The 26,860-nt window shown below is 42.2% G+C and overlaps 1 protein-coding gene across 1 annotated transcript; it reads right to left on the bottom strand.

Moving 5' to 3' along the window:
- Nucleotides 1-5,666: 5,666 nt before the first annotated feature.
- On the bottom strand, nt 5,667-22,300 carry LOC311235139 (uncharacterized protein). Its single transcript, XM_084322492.1, has 9 exons — nt 22,208-22,300; nt 21,972-22,081; nt 17,165-17,300; nt 13,417-13,627; nt 12,408-12,541; nt 12,052-12,312; nt 11,860-11,913; nt 10,225-10,419; nt 5,667-6,232 (listed from the first exon to the last, which is right to left on the bottom strand). The coding sequence occupies exons 1-9, from the start codon at nt 22,277-22,279 to the stop codon at nt 6,122-6,124; spliced, it is 1,284 nt and encodes a 427-aa protein (XP_084178618.1). The 5' UTR covers nt 22,280-22,300; the 3' UTR covers nt 5,667-6,121.
- Between the last annotated feature and the right edge of the window lie 4,560 nt (nt 22,301-26,860).

The following is a 26,860-nucleotide window of genomic DNA, read 5'->3' as shown; positions in this document are numbered from 1 at the left end:
GTGTGGCTCGTGGCTGAGCTGCCAATGACCTCATCCACTTAACCCATCATTGCCCATCACTGTGTTGCAGTACTGAATTGCTGGACAGCGCCATCTGTCTTGCGGGTTGTGTCATTGTACTCAGTAGGGATATCCTCTTTCATTTTTCATTGGTCGATGTTGATCACCTTTCATTGGTCGATGTTGACCACTCCCCCGATCCTTAGACCACGCCCCCTTAGGCCACACCGCCTCAGTGTATCTCTTGAACCGTTTGTCGTAGAGACTTGCGGATTGTGCCATTGGTCGATGTTGACCACCTTTCATTGGTCGATGTTGACCACTCCCCCGATCCTTAGACCACGCCCCCTTAGGTCACACCCCCTCAGTGTATCTCTTGAACCGTTTGTCGTAGAGACTTGCGGTTTGTGCCATTGTACTCAGTAGGGATATCCTCTTTAATTTTTCATTGGTCCATGTTGACCCCCTTTCATTGGTCCATGTTGACCACTCCCCCGATCCTTAGACCACGCCCCCTTAGGCCACACCCCCTCAGTGTATCTCTTGAACCGTTTGTCGTAGAGACTTGCGGATTGTGCCATTGGTCGATGTTGACCACCTTTCATTGGTCGATGTTGACCACTCCCCCGATCCTTAGACCACACCCCCTTTCAAAAACTCGGAAAAATCCCAAAACTCGGAAAAATCCCAAAACTCGGAAAAATCCCAAAACTCGGAAAAATCTAAAATCCGAAAAATCCCAAAAACTCGGAAAAGTCCGAAAACCCGGAAAAATTCAAAAACTCTGAACATTCCGAAAACTCGGAAACATCAAAAATCCGAAAAAGTTCAAAAACTCGGAAAAGTCCGAAAACCCGAAAACCCGGAAAAATCCAAAAACTCTGAAAAGTCCGAAAACCCGAAAACCCGGAAAAATCCAAAAACTTGGAAAATTCCGAAAACATCAAAAATCCGAAAAAGTTCAAAAGCTCGGAAAAGTCCGAAAACCCGGAAAAAGCCAAAAACTCGAAACATTCCGAAAACTCGGAAACATCAAAAATCCGAAAAATTCGGAAAAGTCCAAAAACCCGATAACTCGGAAAAATCCAAAAACTCTGAAAATTCCGAAAACTCGGAAACATCAAAAATCCGAAAAAGTTCAAAAACTCGGAAAAGTCCGAAAACCCGGAAAAATCAAAAAACTCGGAACATTCCGAAAACTCTGAAACATCAAAAATCCGAAAAAGTTCAAAAACTCGGAAAAGTCCGAAAACCCGGAAAAATCCAAAAACTCGGAAAAGTCCGAAAACCCGAAAACCCGGAAAAATCCAAAAACTTGGAAAATTCCGAAAACTCGGAAACATCAAAAATCCGAAAAAGTTCAAAAACTCGGAAAAGTCCGAAAACCCGGAAAAATCCAAAAACTCTGAACATTCCGAAAACTCGGAAACATCAAAAATCATCTGGGAGAGTGGAGGCTACCACGTGCTTCCTCCGACACACGTCCAGCCAATCACCGCTTCTTTTCACCTGGCAGCGCGGATTCTCATTGAGAGGGCGTAGCGTGTGGGAGGACCACACTATCCCCCTCAAGTCCAATCCGCGCTTAGCAGGCGCCCCGACCGAACTGTAGGAGTCGCTGTTTACAACGACCCGGACCCACCCCGCCAGCTTCTCCCACCCTCTAATACAGCCAATTGTTTTAGTGCAGACGGCCAGCCAAGCTGGTGACAACCCCGGAGCTGTGAGCTGGATTCGAACAGGCGAATCCAGCTCACAGCTCCGGGGCTGGTGACGAACGCAATCTCCGCTCGGCCACCTAACCGCCCCGATTGTCTGTTATTCTAATGTTAATCTTAATCAAGGATGAAGACTATTTCACCATACATGACGCATCATAGCTGGACTTTTCGTTTCTATCCCTGACAAAGCAAATACTCATGTGATCTGTATATGTTTAAAATCAATCAGCTTTTTGCTCACTGATTGGGTCCCATGTTGTGCAGTAGGTGCCCTTTTTTCTTTTCGCCCCTGCCCTTCAAACAGCCTGAGTCCGCCACTGACTCTTGCTATATATTTATTTAACTTGTGAAGCTGTGTCCGAGCCTTTTCCGTGATGTCTGTATGTCTCTGTTAATGTATATATAAAAGAAAACAATAAACATATTTGTAAAAAATTATAATTACCAGAAAAATAAGCTGGACTGAGTTACGAGCGAATATCAAACTATATTTAAGTTAGTGAATCATGTAGGGACATATTTCTTCAAAAATAAAACGCAAGACATTTTATGACCTTACATCTAATTTAAAACGTCTTAACCGTTTCTGCGCCAAAAACGAGTTAACTCGTTATAGCCCGCCAATCGTTGGCCGCCAACAACGAGTATACCGTACTTTTCGGACAATAAGCCGCGGCTTTTTTCCCAATTTTTTGACCCTGCGGCTTATATAACGGTGCGGCTTATATGTGGACAAAACCCGAAAATCGAAATATTGCTTTTTTTACTGCATTGAAATGTTATTTATCTGTTCCCTTATTTGCTAAACTTAATACAACTTGTAAATGAGTTAATGTTATTTGTCCGACAGTATTGTGTCCCAATGGGAGTCACTCTCTGTAGAGGTGGGAACTTAAAGCTCAATATAAGAACGGCCATGCACCACCACTCACAGAATCGAGAAAGAGCAATCAATCTGTCAATCCTTTCCGTGTCCGGGCCGGGTGAGGTTTCCCGTGTTGAGTCAAATTAAACCGCAGGCTCCACTCCTTACATATGGTAATTAAACATTAAAACACATGCGGCTTATAGTCCAGTGCGGCTTATATATGTACACATCATTCAATTTAGCTGCTGCGGCTTATAGTCAGGTGCGGCTTATAGTGCGAAAAGTACGGTACTCGTTATTATGATAGTAATTTATTTTATTCACCATTTCCATTCATAATTCATCCTGCTATGGTGTAGGACTGTGTTGCACTCTGTCTGAGACCGCAACTGTGCAATACAACCGACTAACACCTTGCGGCCGCTATTGCACTCCACTAGAAACGATTGATAACTATATATTATCAATCTTGCGTTGATCCGTTATTTTTTCCCCCCACGATCGCAGCCTGTGTGTGTGCCGTTGGCTGCGTTCAAAGCACGGAGGGCCGATTTTCCCCAGTCCTCTTTCGGGCATGTATGATTAAACATACCGATAATCTAGCGTTGATTTCAGGATGATTCAATAATCAGGTGAGAAATGGCAACGTGTTAAGTGGATTTCACTAAAGGGCTGTTTGACGGAGTTCCCTGGGATTACACTCTACAACTATACTCATATTCACCATGGTATAAAACGGAAATGTGTAGATGAAAAAATATCAGTTTTTTTGCATGTTGACCAGAAGAAACCCAGACAATCAACGGCGTTATTAGAACCATAGCTATAATATAAAATATAGGTTTAGCTCTACAAACAAGGTGAGCGATTACATGGGGTTAATGGGTGGCATGGCCTATGCACTTCCCGGAAGGGGCGTGGCACTCAAACTGCGAAACCGCACCTCTATCACCCGAGACAGCTAAGGAAGTTCAGAGTATCGGGGAAGATACTCCACTCCTATTCCGGGGCTGTAGAGAGCATTCTGACTGGAAATATCACTGCCTGGTTTGGAAACAGCGCGGCACTGGACAGGAAGGCACTCCAGAGAGTGGTGCGCTCAGCAGAGCGTACTAGGGGTATTGCACTACCACCCCTGCAGGATTTATATAACAGGAGGTGCAAATCCAGAGCCTGCAGAATTATGAAAGACCCCCACCACCCCAACAGCCTGTTCAAGCTGCTGCGGTCAGGCAAGCACCTACGGTCACACGCTGCAAGAACAGAGTTCCACCTTCCCAGAGAGCAGTCGCATTTATTATCTCTCCTCCCAGCCCTCCAAGGCCCTCTCTACCCTCCCCCCTGCAGCAGTCTTCGTCTCCGTACGCCAGCTCTGCTATCTGCCTCTCTAACGGTGTGGATTCTAAACTGCAGTTAATAACGGTGTGGATCTCTACTTTCAACTGCCTCCTTGACGGTGTGGACTTTTTACTTTCTTCAATATACCTGACTCCCTACTCAATCAATGGATCAACTAATAAGCTGGGGATTTGCAGCAGTTGATCGAATTTTCTCTTCAAGAAAACAAAGTGCGACTGAACCGCTGTGTCCGATCGGGACATTCCAGGCAGGGTTTGCAATTGACAGTTGGAATAAATGGCGATCAATATGCCTATATTCTATTGAGATAGAAGATGTTGAGGATGTGTATATCCTCGTCATCCTCATGTTCGGTTTGGGAGCGATCGCAATTTGGATTTGGATATGCTGCCATCAGGTGGTGGCCAGGTTTGAAATAGCCCACATAGAACTTGCAAAGAGGCTCGCACAACACGCAGCGGATGAACAATTAAGGGGTCAAGTCATGTTGGGGGTCGCACAGGACATTAGGACCGCGACAAAGAAGACTGATCTGGATTAAATTGATGTTATTCAGGAATCATTGTAACCTGATGCAACACCCCCCCCTCCCCCCCCCCGCCACACTCGAAACTCAAGTCTGTGGAAGAAACTGATAGAGGCCGCGCTAGAGAATAAGTCAAGATAAGAACTGGTTTGTGACGTCCGTACTCATCACAGCCAAGGACGGGACAGAATCAAACTGTCTGAAGATAAGATGGATGGCAGGCCCCCCACCCCCGATCCTCACCCAAACCTCCCCACCACGTGCACGCCTGGCGACGTGCACGAACTGGAGGGGAAGGACCCTCGACTGTCTCATTCGCCCAAATCCTAAGCCAACTACCCTATCCTTAAGCGGCAACTGTAGCTTAACAAACCCCCACACCCCACTCTGCGCCCTCCCTCCCAACCCCCAAATCCCCTCCCCTAAGGGTGCTTCTTGAAACACAGACATTCGGCATAGAGGAACATTGCATCAACAAATGTGCTTGGTTTGTATAAATTTTGGGTTGTGCCATTATTACTATGCAAATATAATAATTGTGATTAATTTTGTAATGAGTTGTATGTGTCTGTTTCTAGCATCCTTGACATCCAAGGACAACGATGTAAATAATGCACTGCGCCTTTTTCGTTCCTATCCTTGACAAAAGTGTAAATGGAGTAAAATCTGTATATGTTTTGTGTCTAAATAAAAACCTTCAACCTTCAGAGAGACTCCGGCTCAGCTTCTTCCCCCAGGCCATCAGAACTCTCCACTCACAAGTACACCCACTAAAACTATCACTTAAACAAAATAGAAAGTCACTTTAAAGGAAGGAGGTACTAATAGTATAGTTTAGATACATTAAGATTTAAAATTGTATATAGGAACCAGTTTCTCAGGAACTCAGCATGTCTTTTTTTTACCATGCATATCTTGTGTCTTACCCATAACATTTTTTCTATGTCTATTTTATTATTGTGTTTTGCACAATCAATGCAGGCATGACCACCCGCATTTCACTGTATGCCCTGGTATGTATGTGACAAATAAACCTCTTGATTCTTAATGCGTTTGGATGTGCGGGAAACCTGGCATGACATGTAGGATCCAGTCGACCCAGCAAACCTTTCACTTGCCGTTCATCACAGTAATAACAATCATTTTCAAGTTCAACTTCATTTATTAAGTCAATATACAATACAGAGTAAAATGGTACAAATATCCTTCAAAATAAAAATCAGTTAAAAAAAATAAGGATCCAAATGGATATTTTATTTGCTTTAATAAAACATTTAAATATTGCACAAAATAAAATGGTATTGCACAAAATAAAAACACTCCTAAAGCCTCACCCTTGTGGACCCCTGGTCCCGATTCTATGACTTTTTACATATATTTTCAATATGTCAAAAGATTATGATTTGAAACGCAGTTATTGACCTAGGGTACCTACTTTGTGCCTGGTGTCCAGTTTCATCTCATTCACTTCCATGTTAAAACGCATTTTTTAATCTGCACAATTTTAGAAAGTTTTTGAAATTAACACACAATTAACAGTTCAAAGCCATGTAATTTTTAATATTTTAAAACTTTTTTTTCCCATGAACAAGAGCCTAATCTCACAATCTGTAACGGATTAGAAACTTCACCAGGCTCATGCATGTGCTATAAATATAAAGTATGTGGTTTTGGTTTGCAAAAAAGTATACAGTCCTCAAACAAAAATGGCCAATTTTGGGGGCGCAGGTTAAGAGGACTCCTCCTGAAGCTCATCATCTGAGGGGAAACACAGAACAACATGTTTTAAAACAAGTTTTTCTTCCTTGACAGAAGTTGAACACTAGTTACCTGGTGAGTTCACTAGACCAAGCCTGGTAAATTGACTGGATAAAAGCTGTTATATAAATGCAAAGTGCTTTACAATGCATGTCTCACATTCACTCATACATTAACACAGACAGCGGATGCAACCATGCAAGGTGCCAACCTGTTCATTGGGAGCAATTAGGGTTAAGTGTCTTGCTCAAGGATACTTCGACACTGTCAGGAGGAGCCGGAATCGAACAAGGAACCTTCCGATTACCAGACGACTGCTCTAGCTCCTGAGACACTGGACCTCATTCACCAACATAGTCTTCCTCTTATGACAACCTCCTTGGAAGGTCGTAAGAGAAAGTCGACGACAATTACCCCCGGATTGAGCAATGCGTGGAGAGGTCTTAACTTGCCAAATGATCTCAGCTGCAATCCCCAGAATGAGATAAGTCACTCATTCACAAACTTGAAGCGCACGTTCCGGTTTACTTAATTTGCATACAGACATGCCCCTACAGCTTCTTATAATGCAAGGGCCGTGAGCCAAAAATAGTCGGCATTGCCCCATATTAAACAGTTAGCAAGGAAGCGCTTTGTATCAATCTAATCAAACTTTGATCCAGTCTCAGTCTTGTTGCGCGCTCCTGGCCACAGCGAGCGCACACACGTACTGTATAGTCTACGTGCGTAATGAATGAACAGTAGGCTTATATTATTATAATGACTTGTTTTTATTAGATTACAGATACTGCGCTGCCCTATAGCAGTCACACTGTTGTTCCACTAAAGCAGTGGTTCCCAAACTGTGGTGCGAGAGCGCCCTCTAGGTGGTGCGTGACATGAAAAGGCTAATGGTGGTAAAAAAATAATTTTTTTTATTTCTTTTACAATAAAATTTCATAAAAATCTAAGTGGGGGGTGCACGGCCAAAAAAGTTTGGGAACCGCTGCACTAAAGTACAGTACACATCTTAGCATGACATCTTAAGAACGCCACAGAGTTGTTGGTTGACATCGACCTGCATTAAATGTAGTAAACTGGCATGAGAAATGTAGGAAATTGGTAAGCGGTGGTAAGCTTGACTGAAACCTCAAACGATTGAGGACGACGAGTCCGGTCCGCTCACAGTACGCCAGACTCTGGTGGCCTTAAGATGTCATGCTAAGATGTGTACTGTACGTACTACTATAGGGCAGCGCATACAGTATCTACTATCTCCTAATGAAACAAGTAATTAGAATAATATAAGCCTATACTATTCATTGGTGGCCAGGAGTGTGCAACAAGATGGTATAAATATGGAATATTAATACAGTCCATTCCACTATAGCTATATCCATGCGATTAGCTTTAGTTCTTATTTATTTATCCAGTCATTTGCAGTGTTGGTGTAGTGTTTTTATTTATTTTCGGACATCACGATGCCTCTTGAGGCATGACTAAATGTAATGATAAAAAAAATCATATTTATTATGATTAATTAATTCCAAGGATGCCTGTAGAGTTGACATGAACGAAATCACCATGATTCCTCCCAAATAAAGCCCTTAAGAACATGGCGCACACCAGTCTGTCCGATTTACGACTGCTCTTCAGCGCTCCTAAATCCTGCTCTTAGTTAAGACCGAATCCAGGAGAAGGGACTGTTGGTGAATCCCAAAATCGTCCCGAAAATGAGCTAGGACAAAAATGTGTCTGAATGAGACCCACTGTTCAATGCCTGGTAGAATCCATTGGTTTGAAGGAGGCTTTTTCAGTTAACCCAGGGGATTAAACTGCTGACCTCATAATCTGCCTTTAAAGTAGGCGTGGCCATTGAGCTCCTGTCCACATGTACTGAGTAGAGTTGAAGTCTGGCACTATTTTATAGGCTGTGAAATCTGCATTTCGTGTCTTAAATCCCTCTGGACAAATATGTCTCAACTGTCAAAGTGACACGAGTAATGAGATACTATATTTCTCTTTAGGCAACTAATATAATGCGTTTATATCTGATGATACTATCAGAGGTGGAGCTTCAGATTGTGGTCAAACTATTTCCCACATTGTGGCAGATGTGTTATCAAGAAGACCTCTGGTGCTGAAGATTAGTATTCTTGACAAGGAAATATCAACCTCCCACTGGCTGATGTGCAGATTAGAAAACCAATGACCAGTGAAGACGGAAAACCCAGGCTTAACCCATAGTGCAAGTTCAGTATATCCACCAGTGTAGTAACCAGTATATTCACCACCACCACCAGTATAGTAATCAGTATATTTACCAATATATCGACCACCATAGACCATCAGGTGTACTGTATTGTACCCATTCTGCAATCTGTTAAAGTGTTCAATCAATCAATCAATCAGGGCGAGGCTTTAGACATGTCTTGTCAGCTGTGGGAGCACGCCACTAAAGACAGTAAAGATAGTCATATACTGGAGAGCCTTCTTCACCGTCATCATATACTACAGTCTTCTTCACCGTCATCATAATATACTAGTCTTCTTCACGGTCATCATCATAATACATTTCTCTTTCTTTATTCGTACATGGAATTGTTACAGTCTAGTGTCTTCAGTACATAGTTCACTAAATTCCAAGTCCGAAAGGAACAGGAAGAAGAAAACTCTTATTGTACCTGCCCCTACATACATGTAGTACACGATAAGACTGTTCACAGCGCAATGTTTACCAAACAAAATGTACATGCCGTAATTCCTCTAATAGTAACCCCGGCTTGCATTTGTTTCAACTGTAGCGGATACCAGGCTTGTATTAGGAGGAGGCATGTATAAGAGAGAGGCCTATATTTCTAATTTTCAAACAGATCATAATGAATAAATCAACATTTTGTGTCAGTTTGAACCCAGTAAAATGTACTGGGTTCATTTATTGAAACCAAGTACTGTATGAAATACGGTAGTAAACAGTGCAATTACAGGTGGTAAAAAAAAGTTAAATAAAGTAAAATAGTGCAATCACAATACTGGTATAATAATAATAATAACTTCGTTTTATACAATTCTGAGGTAGGCTTACTCTCTTGGTAAACATTAACACCATACCATTATATGGTATTTACTGCACAGCCAGGCCAGCATATAACAACAATAACAAAATATACCCGGCTTGTATTAGGAGGCCGGCTTATAATTGCTTAGCTCAACAGCGCACCCGGTCATTAATAGAGACCCGGTTTTTAATTGAATACCGGTTACTATTAGAGGAATTACGGTACTTATTTTGCAGAAATGAAAACACAATTAAACATAAATAAATACATTTTGTGTATCCATCAGTTAAATTGCATTTACTGATGTTCCTTCATTTATACACACCTATATATTTATAGTACACTTCTATATATTATTATACTATAACTAAATTATACTATATTGGTGTTATTTTAATATATTATTATTCTATGTTAAGCTGCTATACTATACTCCTACTAGCCTATACTATAATGCTATATTATCCTGTTATGCTAAACTGCAATACTATACTAAACTGTGCTATACAGTCCATTTATCTTTTCTTTGTACAACTTTCTGAAGTGAAATATATTAGAACTCTTTTACATCATTCTGCAAAGAGTTCCATAGTTTGATACCTATAACTGAGGTGCACCTTTGTTTTAAGGTGGTTCGTGCAAATTGGTGCTTACAATTGAATTTCCTTCTCTAAGTAAATGTATGCGTTTATTAATAGATTTATAAGCATAATGTTATTAACTAATAACCAATGCATGCGTTTATTAATTGGTTTATAGGATAATGCCGTTAAATAATAACCAATGCATGCGTTTATTAATTGGTTTATAGGATAATGCTGTTATCTAATAACTAATGTATGTGTTTATTAATTGGTTTATGAGCATAATGCAGTTAACTAGTAAAGGGTGTCGAGTCTTTTCTCCTAATGATTGATGAACGCATCACAAGCCCTACAGTAGAAACATGCTCACCTTGGCCGCCAGGCTGGGTGACTTGGCGGTGCGTGGAGACTTTGTGGTCTGGGTGGTCGTGGTGCGGGACTTGGCTGCTGCGCCGTTGCATGGCGACTTGCGAGAGGGTTTGAGAGTGGAGCTGCGGAGTAGTTTGTCCAAACCTTTCCGAAGGTAGGTCTTCTTTCTCGGCGTGTTCTCGATGGTAAAGCTAGCCTGAGAGACACAGAAAGACGCACAGAGGGAAACAGAGACCGGAAATGTAACACTTCACTTCACTATGCTCCCATACATCAGCATCAGTGATGTAACTTTCGGAATTAACGTTTTTTTCTTTTTCTTCCAATTTCTCCCCGTCCCAATTTAGTTGTTGTGCCAATTCCCCCCCCTCCCCTACCTGGTTGTTGTATGCATGTTCTCCTACGAGTCGGTACAAGGGCGTCCCGAGTCGATCGCATGCTTCCTCCGATACGTGCGGTGACAGCCAGTGACGTCTTTTCACTTGGCAGCGAGGACTCTCATTTGGTGAAGTGTAACGCGTGGGAGGTCACGCTATCTCCACCAAGTCCTGCCCCCGCTGAGCAAGCGCCGAGACCTGACCTGTAGGCGTCGCTGTCCACAACGCCAGATTCCCACCCACCAGCTTCCCACCCACTAATACTGCCAATTGTATTAGTATGAACGACCAGCCAAGCTGGTAGCAACGCCGAGAGCTGGGCTCGAACCCATCATCTCCTGTGTTGGTGACTAGCGCAATCTCCGCTACGCCACCTGACTGCCCGGAATTAACGTTTGTCCCCGGAAATAACATTAGGCTGGTCAGACTCCCAAATATCTAACACTAGCTGTTGGCAATGAAAGCAACCAGCACTGTATTTCAAATAGTCAAATAGTTCCCAGTGACTATCGAATATCGATTTTCTGATTTTTGCCCATCCCTACATCCCAGATAGATAGCTATTTCGATCGACTCTAGGGATGTGCATAGCGGTTATTTGATCTGCTGTCATTAACCAGATGAAAACCAGATAGCTGTGTTAACCTGGTTCCAAGTGGTCTGCCGTGCCACAATCTGCCATTTCACATTCCAATATCTCTCTCAACACAAAACAAATCTAACATTACCAGACGACATCCGTACAAGGCTACACAGTGATCATCCATGAGTTGCTGCTCATTATCACACACCAATGCTTGCTAATGCATAATGTTAGCCAACTACAAAACTACTTTACATTTCACCAGTTTATCGCGTTGCCTACTTCACACCCTGTCATTGATCGCATTGATTCATTAGACTAACCGTAGAGAACGAGGATTGTATTTATTTTTCCTCGGATCAGGTGAGGGAAGGTTGCATGGAATAAAGTTGGTGTATGCGTTTGATGAACATGTTCAGCCTATTTTAATGACCCTGCTGTGTTACAAACCTGTCAATTATCTGTGGTTTTGTTTCAGGGACACCTGTAGTATCCGATTGTATTAATAATCAGAATCTGGCGAAAAGAGTTTGATATTTTGAAAGCTACATAAATCCACGTTTATCTAGAATTGTGCTGTTGAGACATCAGACGTATTTTGATGAAGCATGTCACATGTGTGCGTAGGTGCATTTGTCTTTGTGTATGTTTGGGCATGTGTATTTGTGTGTCTCACCGGACTCCGTGTGTTCCTCTTTGGTCTCAGAGGCGTTGGGAAGCTAGCCTTGGTCTGAGATAGAGAGAGAAAGAAAGAAAGAGAGATATGTCTGTCTATTAACTAAAGCAACATGTAGGACTAGTAACTAAACCAACATGTAGGACTAGTAGCTAAACCAAACCAACATGTAGGACTAGTAACTGAACTAACCTGAGGAGAGGGCCTCAGGAGGGCGGAGGAGGTCTGCCCTTTGGGCCTGGGGCTGTGCTGCTGAGAGAATGCGGAGCTGGTTTCGGGCATCAGGGAGTGGCCGCGGGAGGCAGGGCCAGCAGTATGACCAGGCATATAACGGTGGCCGGTCAGGGAGTCTTGGTATTGACCGGGCATCAGAGACGCTCTGCGGATGGTCTCCGACGGGTCACCCAGACGCAGGTCTTCGTCTGTGATGATGAAATCTGGACCAAGGCTGGGCTGGAGGGAGAGAGAGAAAGACATGCGTTTAGTGTGGGTGAACTCTGACCCTAGACTCCAGGGGTTAAATGAACTGTCTGTGTGTGACCTCTGACCCTAGATTCCAGGGGGTAGCTGCTCTTCAGGTGAGGCAGGCAGGCCTGGTTTCTGGCCTGTAGTTGAGCGATAATGACCCAATCACCCAGTAGGTCAGGTTCATTCTCTGTCCCCACACAGAAGGTACCACTACCTGGAACACACAAGTTGTCACGGTTACATACTAAATTATATAATACAAGGTTACATACTACATTCTAATGTTATATAATGTTACACAAGGTTAAATACTAAATCAAATCACATTAACGTGAAACATGTTAACTTAGATATTGGGAAAATATCTAAGTAAGTAGCAATATTGTATAAATGTAAGGATATATTAAACTATAAAGCCTTGTACATAATTTACTGCTCACTTATACGTCCTTACATATCTTACTGTGTGGAAGTATGGGGTGAACTTTTTTTAAAAGAGTGTAAATCCGATAGTCTTACTGCAAAAGGGGGCCATTCGGAACCTTTTTAAGGCTGGTTACTATGATCACACAAATCCATTGTTTATAAAGTCTCATGTTATGAAATTTAATTATTTGGTTTATTATAAAATTATGCAAATAATGTACAGAGCTAAAGCAAAGTTACTCCCGGACGGGGTGCAATATTTTTTTTCAATACATGAAAGAAAATAGAGGGATTAAAAGGAGGTGTATTTCTATTATTGGGGTTAACTTGTGGAACAATGCAGATATAAAGTTAAGAATGAGTCATTCGCTTTTGGTTTGTAAAGCAATTTTTTAATTGTTTGTTAATTTCTTAATTCTGTTAAGAATATAGGACAGGCATGCCTCAGTCTGTACCTTTTCAGTCACTGTCAAATCAAATATTGTAAAATGATTGTGCATATTGTATTGTGTGAGCATATTGTATTGTGTGAGATGATGACTGAATAACTATGAAGAATCACTGTAAGACGGACAGAGTTTCAGTAACTATGAAGAATCACTGTAAGACGGACAGAGTTTCAGTAACTATAATGGATCACTGAAGAATAGACTGATTACTCACTGCGTGGAGGAAGCGGATGGGCAGTGCTTCTCCTGTATCCTGGGAGATTACCAAGTTGGCCGCTACTGCCGCCAGTGGCCATGTCGGCGGGCGGGTCAAGCGGCTCCATTGAGATGGGGCGTGAGGCGTGTGTGGAGGAGAGGTTTGGCTGAGAGCGGGCCGACGGCAGGCTGTAGAACGTGTCATCAGTCTCGTTGAGCCCTGGAGTTTTCTGCAGACAGAGATCACCAGTCATTTAACATCTCACAATCCTGTAGCCTCTACAGATTTTAGTCACCTAATGTTACATTACCAACAATCGTGTAGTCTCTACAGATTATAATCACCTAATGTTACATTACCAACAATCATGTAGCCTCTACAGATTATAATCACCTAATGTTACATTACCAACAATCATGTAGTCTCTACAGATTATAATCACCTAATGTTACATTACCAACAATCGTGTAGCCTCTACAGATTATAATCACCTAATGTTACATTACCAACAATCATGTAGTCTCTACAGATTATTTAAGCATTACATCACGCGCAGGAGTGGACGACTGCAAGTGGTGTAAAGCTTTTATACAACTGCCACATTCATCCAACCTTATTTCTATACAATAAACACACATTAATCGAAGATTTACTGAAAAAACCATCCGCCAGAAAAAGTAGTTCCCACAACTACAAAAAAGACAATTTGCCTCCATGTGGAAGCAGATCGGAAGTGCATCCAACCAACTAACACATCCAACTGTGTATTATTGGAATGATTGAGAGAAGTTGCCTCATGTGGAAGCAGCTTGAAGTGCATCCAACCAACTAACACATCCAACTGTGTATTATTGGAATGATTGATTGAAAATTTTATTACCAGATGCAGAATGGGTACAATACAGTACGGCTCAACACACACAATTGTTAAGGGAATGCAGACCTACTTTCCATAGAACTTCATTCTTAGATGCTTCTATAGAAAGTAGGTCAAACAAATTAAAAAGTTCTCTTTGCCCTATAGGAAAAAAACGTTTTCTTCGCCCTATTCTTTTATTTATTTTTTTAAACCTACTGTAGAGGGCCTAAACTTAACCAGTTGGAAACCAAGCGTACAGTAATAAAATTAGCAATCAATCAATCAATCAACTCAATAGGCCATGCTCACTTAGAACAGCGCAGCACCCAGCTCTCTCTCAGTCTGACTATCCCCCGCGTTGCAGGCAGAGTGTGTGTGTGTGTGTGTGCGTGTGCGTGTGCGTGCGTGCGGCGGTGGGTGGAGACTAGAGCGAGCGCCGACAGTCGAAAGGAAAAAGAAATTGAAAATTAATCAATCAATCAATCCGCGATTTTTCTTTTGTTACAGAATGATTCAAGACCCATCAATTACATCATCCAACATTGTTTAAACGACTAAGACATTCGCTGTGGAATGGTAGTCTGACGGACCGGATTAAACTAGAGAGAGCTACCAGACAGGGTTGTTGTCTTTCGCCGACGCTCTTCGATGTATTCATCGAACCACTGGCCCAACTAATTAGACAGACCAAAGACATCAAAGGGGTGGAGATAAGGGGGACGGAACATAAATTGGGATTATTTGCAGATGACGTGATAGTATATATGAGACAACCAGACATAAGCTTCCCGACACTGATGGATATGCTGACAGAATATGGATATTACTCAGGGTATAGACTTAATGTGACAAAGACACAGACATTAGCACTGAACTACACACCAACGATAGAGATCAAAGAAAAATACAAAATCAAATGGGACATGGACAGGATCAAGTACCTAGGGGTGAACATCACAAGAGGGGGGGAGGGGCTATACGATGCAAACTATACACAGATAAATCAGAAAATCAAGAGAGATCTAGAAAGATGGACAGTGATGCCCCTAGATTTCAGTTCAAGGATCGAAATCATTAAGATGAACATATTACCAAGGTTACTATACCTATTTCAATCCCTACCTATATTAATACCACAAAAACAATTTAGGGAATGGGATAGACAGATATCAAGATTCATTTGGGGGGGAAAAGGCCAAGGATCAGATATGTACCAAAGGAGAAAGGAGGGATGGCAGTACCCAGTTTAGAAAGCTATTACTATGCAGCACAGCTTAGAACAGTAGCATGCTGGTGCAATGTGAACTATGAGGCCAAATGGAAAGATATAGAAACCAAAAGAGAGGGATTCAAAGTGCAGACACTGATAGGAGATAGGGAGACAGGAACAACTACTAGATCCAATTACCAGATTCACTATAAACATATGGAACACAATAGTAAAGAAATACAAGCTAGAAAAAGAATCTAAGATACTGAGATGGATAGCACACGACAACAAATTCAGACCAGGGATAGAAGATCATGGGTTCAAGAGGTGGGAACGGGGGGGGATAACAGCAATGTGCACGATGACGGAAGGAGGGGAGATGCAGACTCTACAAAAATTGAAAGAAAGATACGGACTAGAGAATAGGGACCACTTTAGATATTTACAGATTAGGGACTACTATAACAAAGAAATAAAGCAAGATAGAGACAAAGAACAGAATGGGGTAATTAAGATAATGGTAAAGTCATACGAAGGACGGAAGGGGAGGGTGATATCAGCACTATATCAGGCAATAATGGACAGTAAGGGAAATACAACATTGTATGTGAAAGAAAAGTGGGAAAGAGAGTTGGAAATAGAGATAACGGAGGAGGAATGGTATGACACATGTAAGACACAACAAACAACCACAGGATCAAGGATATGGAGGGAGTTTGGGTGGGAAAATATAATTAGATACTTTATAACACCAGAAATACAGGGCAATTACACACCAGCAAAGAAAACATGTTGGAGGGAGTGTGGACAGGAAGGGGCGAACCATACACACATATTCTGGGGATGTCAGAAGATAAGGCACTACTGGGAAGAGATGGGAGGGATAATAAATGAAATAATAGGATACGAAATACCCCAGGGAGGCCAAGTGTTGTATTTGGGGAATCTGTCACAGGAAGGAATCCAAGGGGAAGACAAATATTTGATTAAGATATTGATAGTGGCAGCCAAGAAAGCTTTAACTAAACTGTGGTACAAGGTAGAAGTGCCGACAAAGGATCAATGGATAGAGTTGGTAGAGGGGATACAGGAAATGGAGAGAATCACACATCTGCTGAGGCTGCAAGAAGAAAAGTTTGAATGGAAATGGGGAAAATGGGAAGAATACAGGAGGGGAAGTAACGACATCACAGAGGTTTGAAAAGGATACAAGGAAATGAATAAAAATGTAAATAAATAATGCAAATGTAGAAGGGACCGAAGGACCCATGTCACACTTTTTCTTTACCCATTTTTTGTCTATTTGTTTTAATTTATGTACTGTGTATTGTCTATGAATGTTGTCTATGTATGTTGTTGAAAAAATGAAAATAAAAATTTAAGTAAAAAAAAAAAAAAAAGACATTCGCTGTGACAGAATCGCTTGATATTTAGTCGTTTAGTCGCTATCAACATATCCATTTGTAAAGATTATTGTCCACCTTCTTGTGATCCGGCGGATTGATGTGATGTGATTCGGTTGTGGGCGGGTCCTGGGCCAGCAAGCGTGGACTGATCGCAATACATACGTGTAAATGGACTGTTTCAGCCAATCAGAATCGAGAAATGTGCATGCCGTTGTATAAAACCACCTAATGTTTGTGTCTGTGCTAGTGCAGGTGACAAACCTGGTGTGTGTGCGTGCATATTCCCTCCACCTGTGTCATGGTGATGTTGATAACCTGAGTGGTCCTGCGTCTCTTGGTGGAGGAGGGCAGAGGCCTCTTGGCGGAGTCCAGACACAGATCAGCAGCTGTAGAGGTCAGACTCTCCATGTTACGACCGCCCCTGGACCTGGAGGAGGAGCAATAACACCAACTCAATATACAGGTAACTCAATATACAGGTACTGACCATAACAATACTACATTATGTTCTAGAACTCAGTGGCTTTACTAAGAGGTAGTGAGACAAATGGCAGACAAATATAACAAACACACAAGGATGGATGGATGGGGTTAAGAGAAGAGACGGGTCATGAGGCAGGGTTGAAAAAAAATAATTCTCGTCTAATATAATGGAAACACCCAAGTAAATGTAGAATTATATAATACAAATACATAATGGAAAGTATATTGAAAGCAAAAGTATAGAGTACTGTATATTGAATGAGTAAATCAGTATAATTGTATAAAGTATATGGAAATAGTAAATATATAGAAACAAATGATAGAATATGAACATGAAGACTGAGGCAAAGGATTTAGAGCCTGACCGATACTGGATTTCTGGGGCCAACGTCAATACCGACATTTGAGAGTAAAAATAATACAAGGGTCATGAATGTGCATCGCAAATTTGACAAGATTAGAATGAAAGCTATCGGAGTTATGGCATTCACGCGAAAGATCTGCCATGGTGGTCAGGGTAAATCCATAATATAATTACAGGTCCCAATTAGGGCTGGGACATTACAGCGTTAATTTCGATGAATTAACTACAGAAAAGAAATATTACGCATTTTATAGCACTTTGTTTATAATACGTTTCTCAGTGGACGAGTTCCAGGCATACCGTTTATACAGTTGTACAGCGTGCATTGGGTGACGTCAGACAGTTGTAGGCTACATGGGGAAAGTTGACTGCATTGCTTGGCCCGTTGAAGGGAGATTTAGTAAAAAAAACAAAAAAACAAAAAACAAGATGGAAGTTTGCAAAGACTTTGCATATCACCAGAGCATTTCAAGCCTACGGTATCACCTCAATGCTAAGCATGCTGCAGCTAACGTGGATGCTAGAGCTAATGCTGGCCAGGCTAACGTTAGCCTTAGTACGAGCAAGCAGGGTCGCCAACTAAGGCTGCACGATTAATCGTTTTTAAATCGAAATCGTGATTTTGCAATGCTGCAATTAGCAAATCGATTTTTTATTTTTTTACATTTATTTAACCAGGAAGTCCCATTGAGATACAAGATCGGTTTGGGAGAGGGAGGTAAGGGGTTTTAGATTGTGTGTTGTGAAGTTTAGACTTCAGAGAGGGAGAGTAAAGTACAGAAAAAAAGGTACCGTTGGGTACCGGTATCAATTCCCAGGTAAAAGAAAGATTTTCAGGCTCGGTGTCCCGAACAGACCCACCACTTAGGCCAGATGCAAGCCGCATTTTACAATAAACCTCTGTGGGGCTGCTTAAAAATAATAATTGCAAAAATAATAATTGCAAATTTTATCGCAATCGCAATATCTGTCAGAAAAATCGCAATTAGATTATTTCCCAAAATCGTGCAGCCCCATCGCCAACCCACACTAGACCAGATGATGGGGTTCAGAGCCAAGATGAGTCAGACCACGTCTAACAAAGTAAAAAACACTGGCTCGCTGGATTGCTGTGGACTGTAGACAACCAAAATACAGAAGCTGGAGAACCTCCTTGAACCACGCAGGTAAACAAAAACCTTCCTGTGAAATGGTAAACATGAACATGAACTTTGACCCATCGAAGTTGTGCAAATGACCATGGTTTTTGGACCAATTGGTCAAAAGGGGGCGCTAGATCATCAGCTGCTGGACTACTAGAGGCTCCCAGAAGCAGTCAAAAGAGGATCGGTAATGCAGCCTTTATCAACTATGCCCCAAAACTATGGAACAAACTACCCCAAAACATCAGGGAAGCCAACTCGCTAGACATCTTTAAAAGACAGCTTAAAACCTATCTCTTTGCTCAGGCATTTCACTGATAGATATCTGCTACCACCTAGTGGCAAGAGGAAACATCAGGGATATCCTGACACAACTTGTATTTATTCTTACCCTGCCTACTCTTTTACACTGCCTATCAAATTCATGTGTCGGTTATTGCACTTTTTACTTCTTACTGATGACTATTTTTAAACTGAATCATTTTAAACTATTCTTATTATTTGCTAGATCCAAATGTGAAACACTGATTATTTATGACTATTTTTAAACTGAATCATTTTATTCTTATTATTTGCTAGATCCAAATGTGAAACACTGTGATTATTTGTTCATGAATTACAGGAGTATTACTGAATAGAGAGCCTATTAGGATGCTAGATCCTAATGTGAAACACTGATTTGCCATATCTTGCTATGCTCGCTCATGCCTGTATTTTTTATGTCCGTTCTATTTTATAATTTTTTGACTATTTTTAAACTGAATCATTTTAAACTATTTTTACTATTTGTGTTACTGAAAACTGTAAGCGGAGAGCCTATTGGGATGCTAGATCCTAATGTGAAACACTGTGATTCTACCCGTCTATCTTTTTATGCTCGCTTATGCCTGTATTTTTTGCTGTTGTGAAGCACTTTGAACTGCAACCTCTGTATGAAAAGTGCTATACAAATAAAGTTATTATTATTATTATTATAGGGCGGCCGGGTGGCGCAGCAGACTAAGCGTCTGCCCACCACCACAGAGACAGTGAGATCGAATCCAGCTGTGGTGCTTCCGGGTTGGCCGACTGTCCGTACTAACACAATTGGCAGTGTTAGAGGGTGGGTCCCGGTCGCTGTAAACAGCGACTCCTACAGTTCGGTCAGGGCGCCTGCACAGCGAGGGAAAGACCTGGGGGAGGTAGTGTGATCGTTACACTCCCCGAGTGAGAGTCCGCACTGCCAGGTGAAAAGAAGCGGTTGATTGGCTACACATGTGTTAGCATGTGATGTGATAGCCTCCACTCTCCAAGACCGACTGTAGGGGGTAGGTGCACAACGACCAGCAAGGGGATTGGGAATTGGCAAAACGACTAACATTGGGATGGGGAGAAAAAAAAAAAAGGGGGGGGGCGCTATAATTAAAGGTCAACTTTAAAAGATCAGAACTCCTACACAGTGAGTCCGATTTACACAACTTGATGCAGACATCCATCTCTATGCCCTCTACAGATTTGCCTCAAGGACCCATAAAGTCCACCATATTGGATTTTCCGCCATTTTAGATTTAACACATTTATCACCACCACAGTACATATTATGATCCACCAAATTCCATGGCCGAAAACAGGAAGAAAAATTCTTATATGCACCTGCCCCTACACACACACAGCACACTGATGGACTTATTGCAATGTCCACCAAATCAAACAGAATGTGTTGATGTTTCCATTTTTGCAAAATGGGTATGCACAACTAAATTAAACCCATTTTGTGTATCTGTCAAAATCATACTATTTATACTACACTACTATACAATATTTTAATATATTATTCTATGTTACGCTGCTATATAAACTGTGCTATACTGTCTATTTATCTTTAATTTAATTTTTTTTTAATCCCCTTTCTCCGATTTTTCTCTGTTCTCTCCCCGTCCCAATTTAGTCGTTGTGCCAATTCCCCCCCTCCCCTACCTGGTTGTTGTGCACATGTTCTCCGACTGGTCGGTACAAGGGAATCCTGAAGCCAGTGACTTTTTTTCACCTCGCAGCGAGGACTCTCATTGGTGAAGTGTAACGCGTGGGAGGTCACGCTGCCTTCATCAAGTCCTGCCTCCGCTGAGCAAGCGCCCAGACCTGACCTGTAGGAGTCCCTGTCCACAACACCAGATTCCCACCCATGACTTGCCCTCCCCCTAACCCAGCCAAACGGGTTAGTATAGCGATTAGCCCAAGCTATGCTGACTCCGCAAGTCGAGACCGCAGCCTCTAGCATTGGTGACGAGCACAATCTCTGCTACGCCACCTGACTTCCATAGTTTGATACCTATAACTGAGGTGCACCTTTGTTTAAAGGTGGTTCATGCAAATTATTGCTTAAAATTTAATAGAAACATTTCCTTACGCTGTCATCTGGACAGGGAATTGAAACTATTGTATTAATAGTCTGGATTAAATAAATAATTGGTATGCTCTCTTGAATCTACTTTGTGAACTATTCTTGCTGCCCTCTTCTGTAATTATAAATAATGGCTTTATGTTACTTTCATACGCGTTACTTTCTGACCAACCGACCCCAGACAGTGAAACTCGGCCCCCACCTCTCCTCCTCCCGCACACTCAGCACCGGCTCTCCCCAGGGCTGTGTGCTGAGCCCCTTGCTGTACTCCCTCTACACCCATGACTGTAGTCCAGCCCACCCGGAGAACATTAATTTGCTGACGACACAACGGTGGTTGGACTTATTGCAGGGGGGGGATGAGTCTGCATACAGAGATGAGGTCCTGAAACTAACATTGTTGTGTTCGGAGAATAACCTAGCACTGAACACTACAAAAACCAAGGAACTCATCTTTGACTTCAGGAAGAACAGTGCAGACAAATTATAAAGTGTGCGAGTGTGTATTGTTTTACATAATCACATCAGCTCTGGAAACTAGAGTGATTAATTCGGTTTGAGAAAGAAGTGCAGCTAACTAGTAGCAGCCTCCTTTTAGCATTTGTTAGCAATGCTATTTTAAGCCAATGGGGAATTACACTGTAGTGTTGAGATATTGAGAGTGAGGTGACTTACATTGTGGTGTTGAGTGAGGTGACTTACATTGTGGTGTTGAGTGAGGTGACTTACATTGTGGTGTTGGGATATTTAGAGTGAGGCACCTCGTCGAGAGAATCATCCAGGCAGCTCAGCTCCAGACTGTCATCCTGGCTGATCGCGGGCTGTTTGACCCGAGCCAGCTACGTGAGACAGAGATATTAAGAGTAGTTGTCACAATACCAGCCTAAGTATCACGATACCGGTTCTAAAACGATAACACGGCAAAGACTTAAGAATGTTTGATGTTCTGTCTAATATTACATTACCTTTCCTGATATTTTATCTACTTTTACTCCCCATTTTTCTCCCATCCCCAATTTCGGAGGCAGCCGTCGCATCTTTTCACCTGCACAGCACGATCTCTCAGCGGCGAGGGAGGGACACGCCGCCCCCGTCGCTTCCCGATTCTGCTGTGCAGGCGCACCAACATCAAAAATTCTTTATACAATTCTTTGTATTAACCTCTTAAGCCCGAGCGATCCGGTACAAGATTGATTTATCAATCAATACACATGGTTAATGTTGCATTTCTTTTTCAAATGTAGCCAAGAGTAAAAAGACCCTAACCCTGTCAAAACAGCAGTCAAAGTGTATATTTTCAGCACTACTTTCTCTGCTTCACGTGAAGTTAAATCTACTCTAGAAGTGAAACTTAGCTAGACCGTAGGGCTGGGCGATATATCGAGTATACTCGATGTATCGCGGCTTGTTCTACATGAAATGTAGTAAATTACTATATCGTGAACATAAGAGTATATGTTGTCGGGCGGCTACGTGGCGTAGTGGGCAAGGCACTCGCCACGAAATGCTGGAGACGCTGGGCTCGTCAGTTCGAGCCCAGCGCTCCACATTTGCTTTCAGTTTAGCTGGCCGTCCGTACTAATACACATTGGCCATATTAGGGGGTGGGAAACAGATTGGTGGGGATCGAGCGTTGTGGACAGCGACTCCTACAGGTCGGTTGGTGCGCCTGCGCAGTAGAATCAGGAAGTGTCGGGGGCAGCGTGAGCCTCCCACGCGTTACTCCTCGACACTGAGAGATCGAGCTGCGCAGGTGAAAAGATGCGACTGCTGTTACCTCAAGTACCGGAGGGGACTTGTGCTATGTATGACTTAGTCCACATTGCAGCCGGCTTGTGGGAGGCAAGAAACAGCGTCAGTGACAGGGGAGGGTTGAATTGGATGGTTATTACTCGTAACTGAGTAACTGATTCAGTTAAAAGTTAAGTTAGTTCAACATTATGGATGTTGAAAATAAACCAAGTTGATGTCACCATGTCCAGGGCAGAACACTTACCCATGTCAGCAAAGCCTTCACTGCTCGGTTACCAGTCATTTTTTCTAGGGGTCTGCAACCTAAAACTGTCCACAAAAGTGCCTTTAAGAAAACATATTCAAAACTTCTTGGTGCGCATCTAGCTTCCAACACCACAGTACATAAATTCAACCCACTGAAATAAGCTGATTATTGAGTGAGTGCCGAGTCTGTCCCAACTTTTATACAACATTGCCAGAATGTCTGTAGCATTATAGTCAACTTATTCAGGGTATCTGAATATCTCCCGGTAGGCCTGCAAAAAATGGCAAATACAAAAACATTTTATATATTTAAAATTACAAATTGACTAACCTATTATTTTAGTTTTTATTTATTTAACACGTTTAAAAGTGTAAAAAATAAATTGATACTGTAAGTGCCAAAGCAGAAGCAAGAGACCCAAATGGGCCTATGGGAGAAAATACATTAAACAAAAAACAAGCTTTCTATGAGCTCAAGATTCCCTCAATTCTGTCAGAAAAGAGTCGAGTCAATATTTGTATCCGTTCTTGATTATAGAGATGTTATTTATTGTCGTCATGCTTCAGCTTTCACGCTGAAACCCTTGGACTCTGTGTACCACTCTGCACTTAGATTTATTACTGGATAGGTACGAATCTACACACCATTGTATCCTCTCTACAGTAAGGTTGGTTGGCCATCCCTGGCACCTCAGCGTGACTATCATTGGCTCTTGTACATTTTAAAGGCGTTGACTGGCAAACAGCCACCATATAGTATAGCTGCTGCCTTGTTGGACAGGAATGCTCCAGCGGCACCCATCAAACACAATCTAGTAATAACTGGATCACATTTAAAGTTCCACGGACTAGTACAGGACAGCATTCTCTTATGAAGCCCCAAAGTCCAGTAATTAATTACATTCAGTCAAAGTTAAAGTGGGAAGTTCTTGCTTCCCTTACGGAATTTAAATGTCCGATTTAATTTCTCTATGATTCATGTTGTAACCGTTTGTAACCGAATGCACTGCACATTGTTTTGTTGTATACTCAGTTCTGTAAATGAGGTGGCCTCACCTCAGAGCTCACGAGTATAAATAAAGGTTTCAATCAATCAAAAGAAAATGAGAAACTGAACAGAGGGAAGGGACAGCAATACTAACAAAAATAAGTATCTACGTTCAATCAGGAACTTGACTAAGAAACAGACTACGTTTGTAAACATTCAGATAAGAAAATGTTCCTTTGAATTTGAAAGAGAATTTGCCATAGGACTTGTGGTAATATGGCAGGTGGAGATGGGATGGATGACTGCGTTGTTCTGCCTGTGACTTTATCTGGAAATAATTATTGAATGGATGGGAATAGTCTATCAGTGAGCTGGATGCAATCCTACCTGGAGGGGAGAGAGCAGATGGTGGAGGTAAACGGTACCCTATCCCCCCCTCACAGTAAGCTGTGGTGTTCCACAAGGAAGCATACTAGGTCCGCTACTGTTCCTAATTTATGCAAATGACATGTCGTCAGCTTGTGACTGCAACTTGTTCCTGTTTGCGGACGACTCAGCCCTGCTGGTCTCTGACAAGAACAAGTTACAGGTTGAAAAAACCCTCAGCTCAGAACTAGGCAAAATCTGCATATGGCTCGCTGATAACAAACTATCATTACACATGGGCAAAACAGAGTGCATTCTCTTCGGTTCAAATAACAAACTCAGCAAGACCGACGGCTTCTCAGTTACAGGAAAGAAAAGGAAAGAAGATATTGCCTACCTGGGTTCCATCCTAGAGGCAAATCTTTCCTGTGACAAAATGGCATCCAATGTAATAAAAAAAGTCAACCAACGAACTCGATTCTTGTACCGGATCTCCTCACTGGTAAACAAGAATACCCTGAAGACTCTGGCAGGAGCACTCATTCAAGGATACTACGACTATGCTTGCACCTCATGGTACCAAAGCACCTCAAAGGCGCTAACAAAATTACAAACATCTCAAAACAAACTGGTCAGACTACTGCTTGACCTTACTCCTAGAACCCACCTCACCCCTGCCCACTTTGACAACCTAAGATGGCTTAGAGTAGACGACAGAGTACAGCAACTTGCAATGGGCCTGGTCTACAAGATACACTACACGACCAAGGTACCCATGTACATGTCAAAATACTTCCCAAAGGTCAGTGAATACCACGATCACAACACCAGAGGGAGCTCCACAAATCATGTTAAACCCAGATTCGGCTCAAACAAGGGACTAAACACATTTCGCAATTATGCCACATCAATGTGGAACGCCCTACCCAAAGCTGTAAAGGAATGCGAATCACTACCCACTCTCAAAAACTCAAAAAACACCTACGGGAGACTGAAATTCGAAACTGGCCCCTGTAAATGTCCTAACACAACCCCCTCCAATGTACAGTAAATTACCAAGTATGGTCTTGTCAATATTCCAATGTACAGTGTCCCCCACCCACCCCTCCTACCCAACCTCCCCCCCACTCCTACTCAACCCCCCCCCCCCCCACCCAACCACCTCCAATGTACAGTCCCCCCCCCCCCCACCTACCCAATCCAATGTACAGTTTCTACGTCAAATGTATATACTTTCTTTTTCTGGACTCTTTTTGTATCACAAACAGTACTGCATTTGCAAATCTGGTATGTCATAAATGTATAGATGTAGCAGTACCGTCTATCTGTATGTCATGTATGTCATATATGTTACGATTAATTGAAAATGGGGGACGCTGATGTAAACAAGACGAAAGTCTCTCTGGTCTGCATCCCCTTAACAATTGTATGTATTGAGCTGTACTGTACCCATTCTGCAATCTGTTAATACAGTTTTTCAATCAAATCAAACTCTGGGATATCTAGTAGCCCCTTTCGTGACTGTGGTGCAGCCAACAAGGTTTGGCCGAGTTGACTCCACAGTCCCTTGCTCCCCCCATAGAGGACACCACCCTGTTTTAACTCTGAACAACTGGTCCGACGCGAAACGTTCGTTATATAGAACTATGAAGTATCGCAGAGAAATGTCAGCGGTACTCACAGTTGCACGAGAGTCTTGGACAGAGAAACGCAATGGTTTGAAAGCTCGGCGTTGCTAATAAACATTTTAAATATTTTTTTTATTAAAGTGTAAACAGCGAAGAACGTATGGCTCAATGAGGAGCATCTGCAGAGCCGCACTGCCTGCGTCGGTAAACATAGCATATTTTAATTAATTTGTTATTCTTATTTATTGTGCCTATATGTAACGTTTTGAATTTGGCTGAACAACAGTCTTGTTTTGTAAGCTCGTCGTCGCACGGATAACCTCCATGTCTTACGAGTTGAAATAAAGGCTTGCACTAGTTAATGTAACGTTAGCCGTTGCCGTGAGGTAAAACGTTTACTTACCTCGCGGTGGAACCGACAAGTTCAGCGAATAAGCCAGAAGATGTCTCAGTCTGAACAGTGTATTTATCTAGTTTTAGTAACAGTTCGTTGCGTTGAACTAAGTTACCGAGGCTCCAGGTGTGTAGAGCGAGATTCAAATGCCGAGAGTAGACCACCAACCAATCGCGTCAGGAAGAAGAAGAAGGACTTCCGCTTCCTCCTCTTCCGGGTTTTATGGGTTGTGGAGTAGGTCGTA

This window comes from Notolepis coatsorum (genome assembly GCF_963971535.1).
Source record: "Notolepis coatsorum genome assembly, chromosome: 10".
Taxonomy (NCBI): Eukaryota; Metazoa; Chordata; class Actinopteri; order Aulopiformes; family Paralepididae; genus Notolepis; species Notolepis coatsorum.
Note: the sequence above shows the minus strand (reverse complement) of the source record. Positions and strands in the feature narration are given on the sequence as shown.

Excerpts from the sequence above, each read along its gene's own strand:
- LOC311235139 (XM_084322492.1), bottom strand. The coding sequence starts at position 22,279 with ATGCGACGGCTGCCTCCGAAATTGGGGATGGGAGAAAAATGGGGAGTA. Across the intron at positions 12,542-13,416 it reads CCATCCGCTTCCTCCACGCA|GTAGTGGTACCTTCTGTGTG; the intron begins GTGAGTAATCAG and ends TGTGTGTTCCAG. Across the intron at positions 6,233-10,224 it reads CACCCAGCCTGGCGGCCAAG|ATGATGAGCTTCAGGAGGAG; the intron begins GTGAGCATGTTT and ends GTTTCCCCTCAG.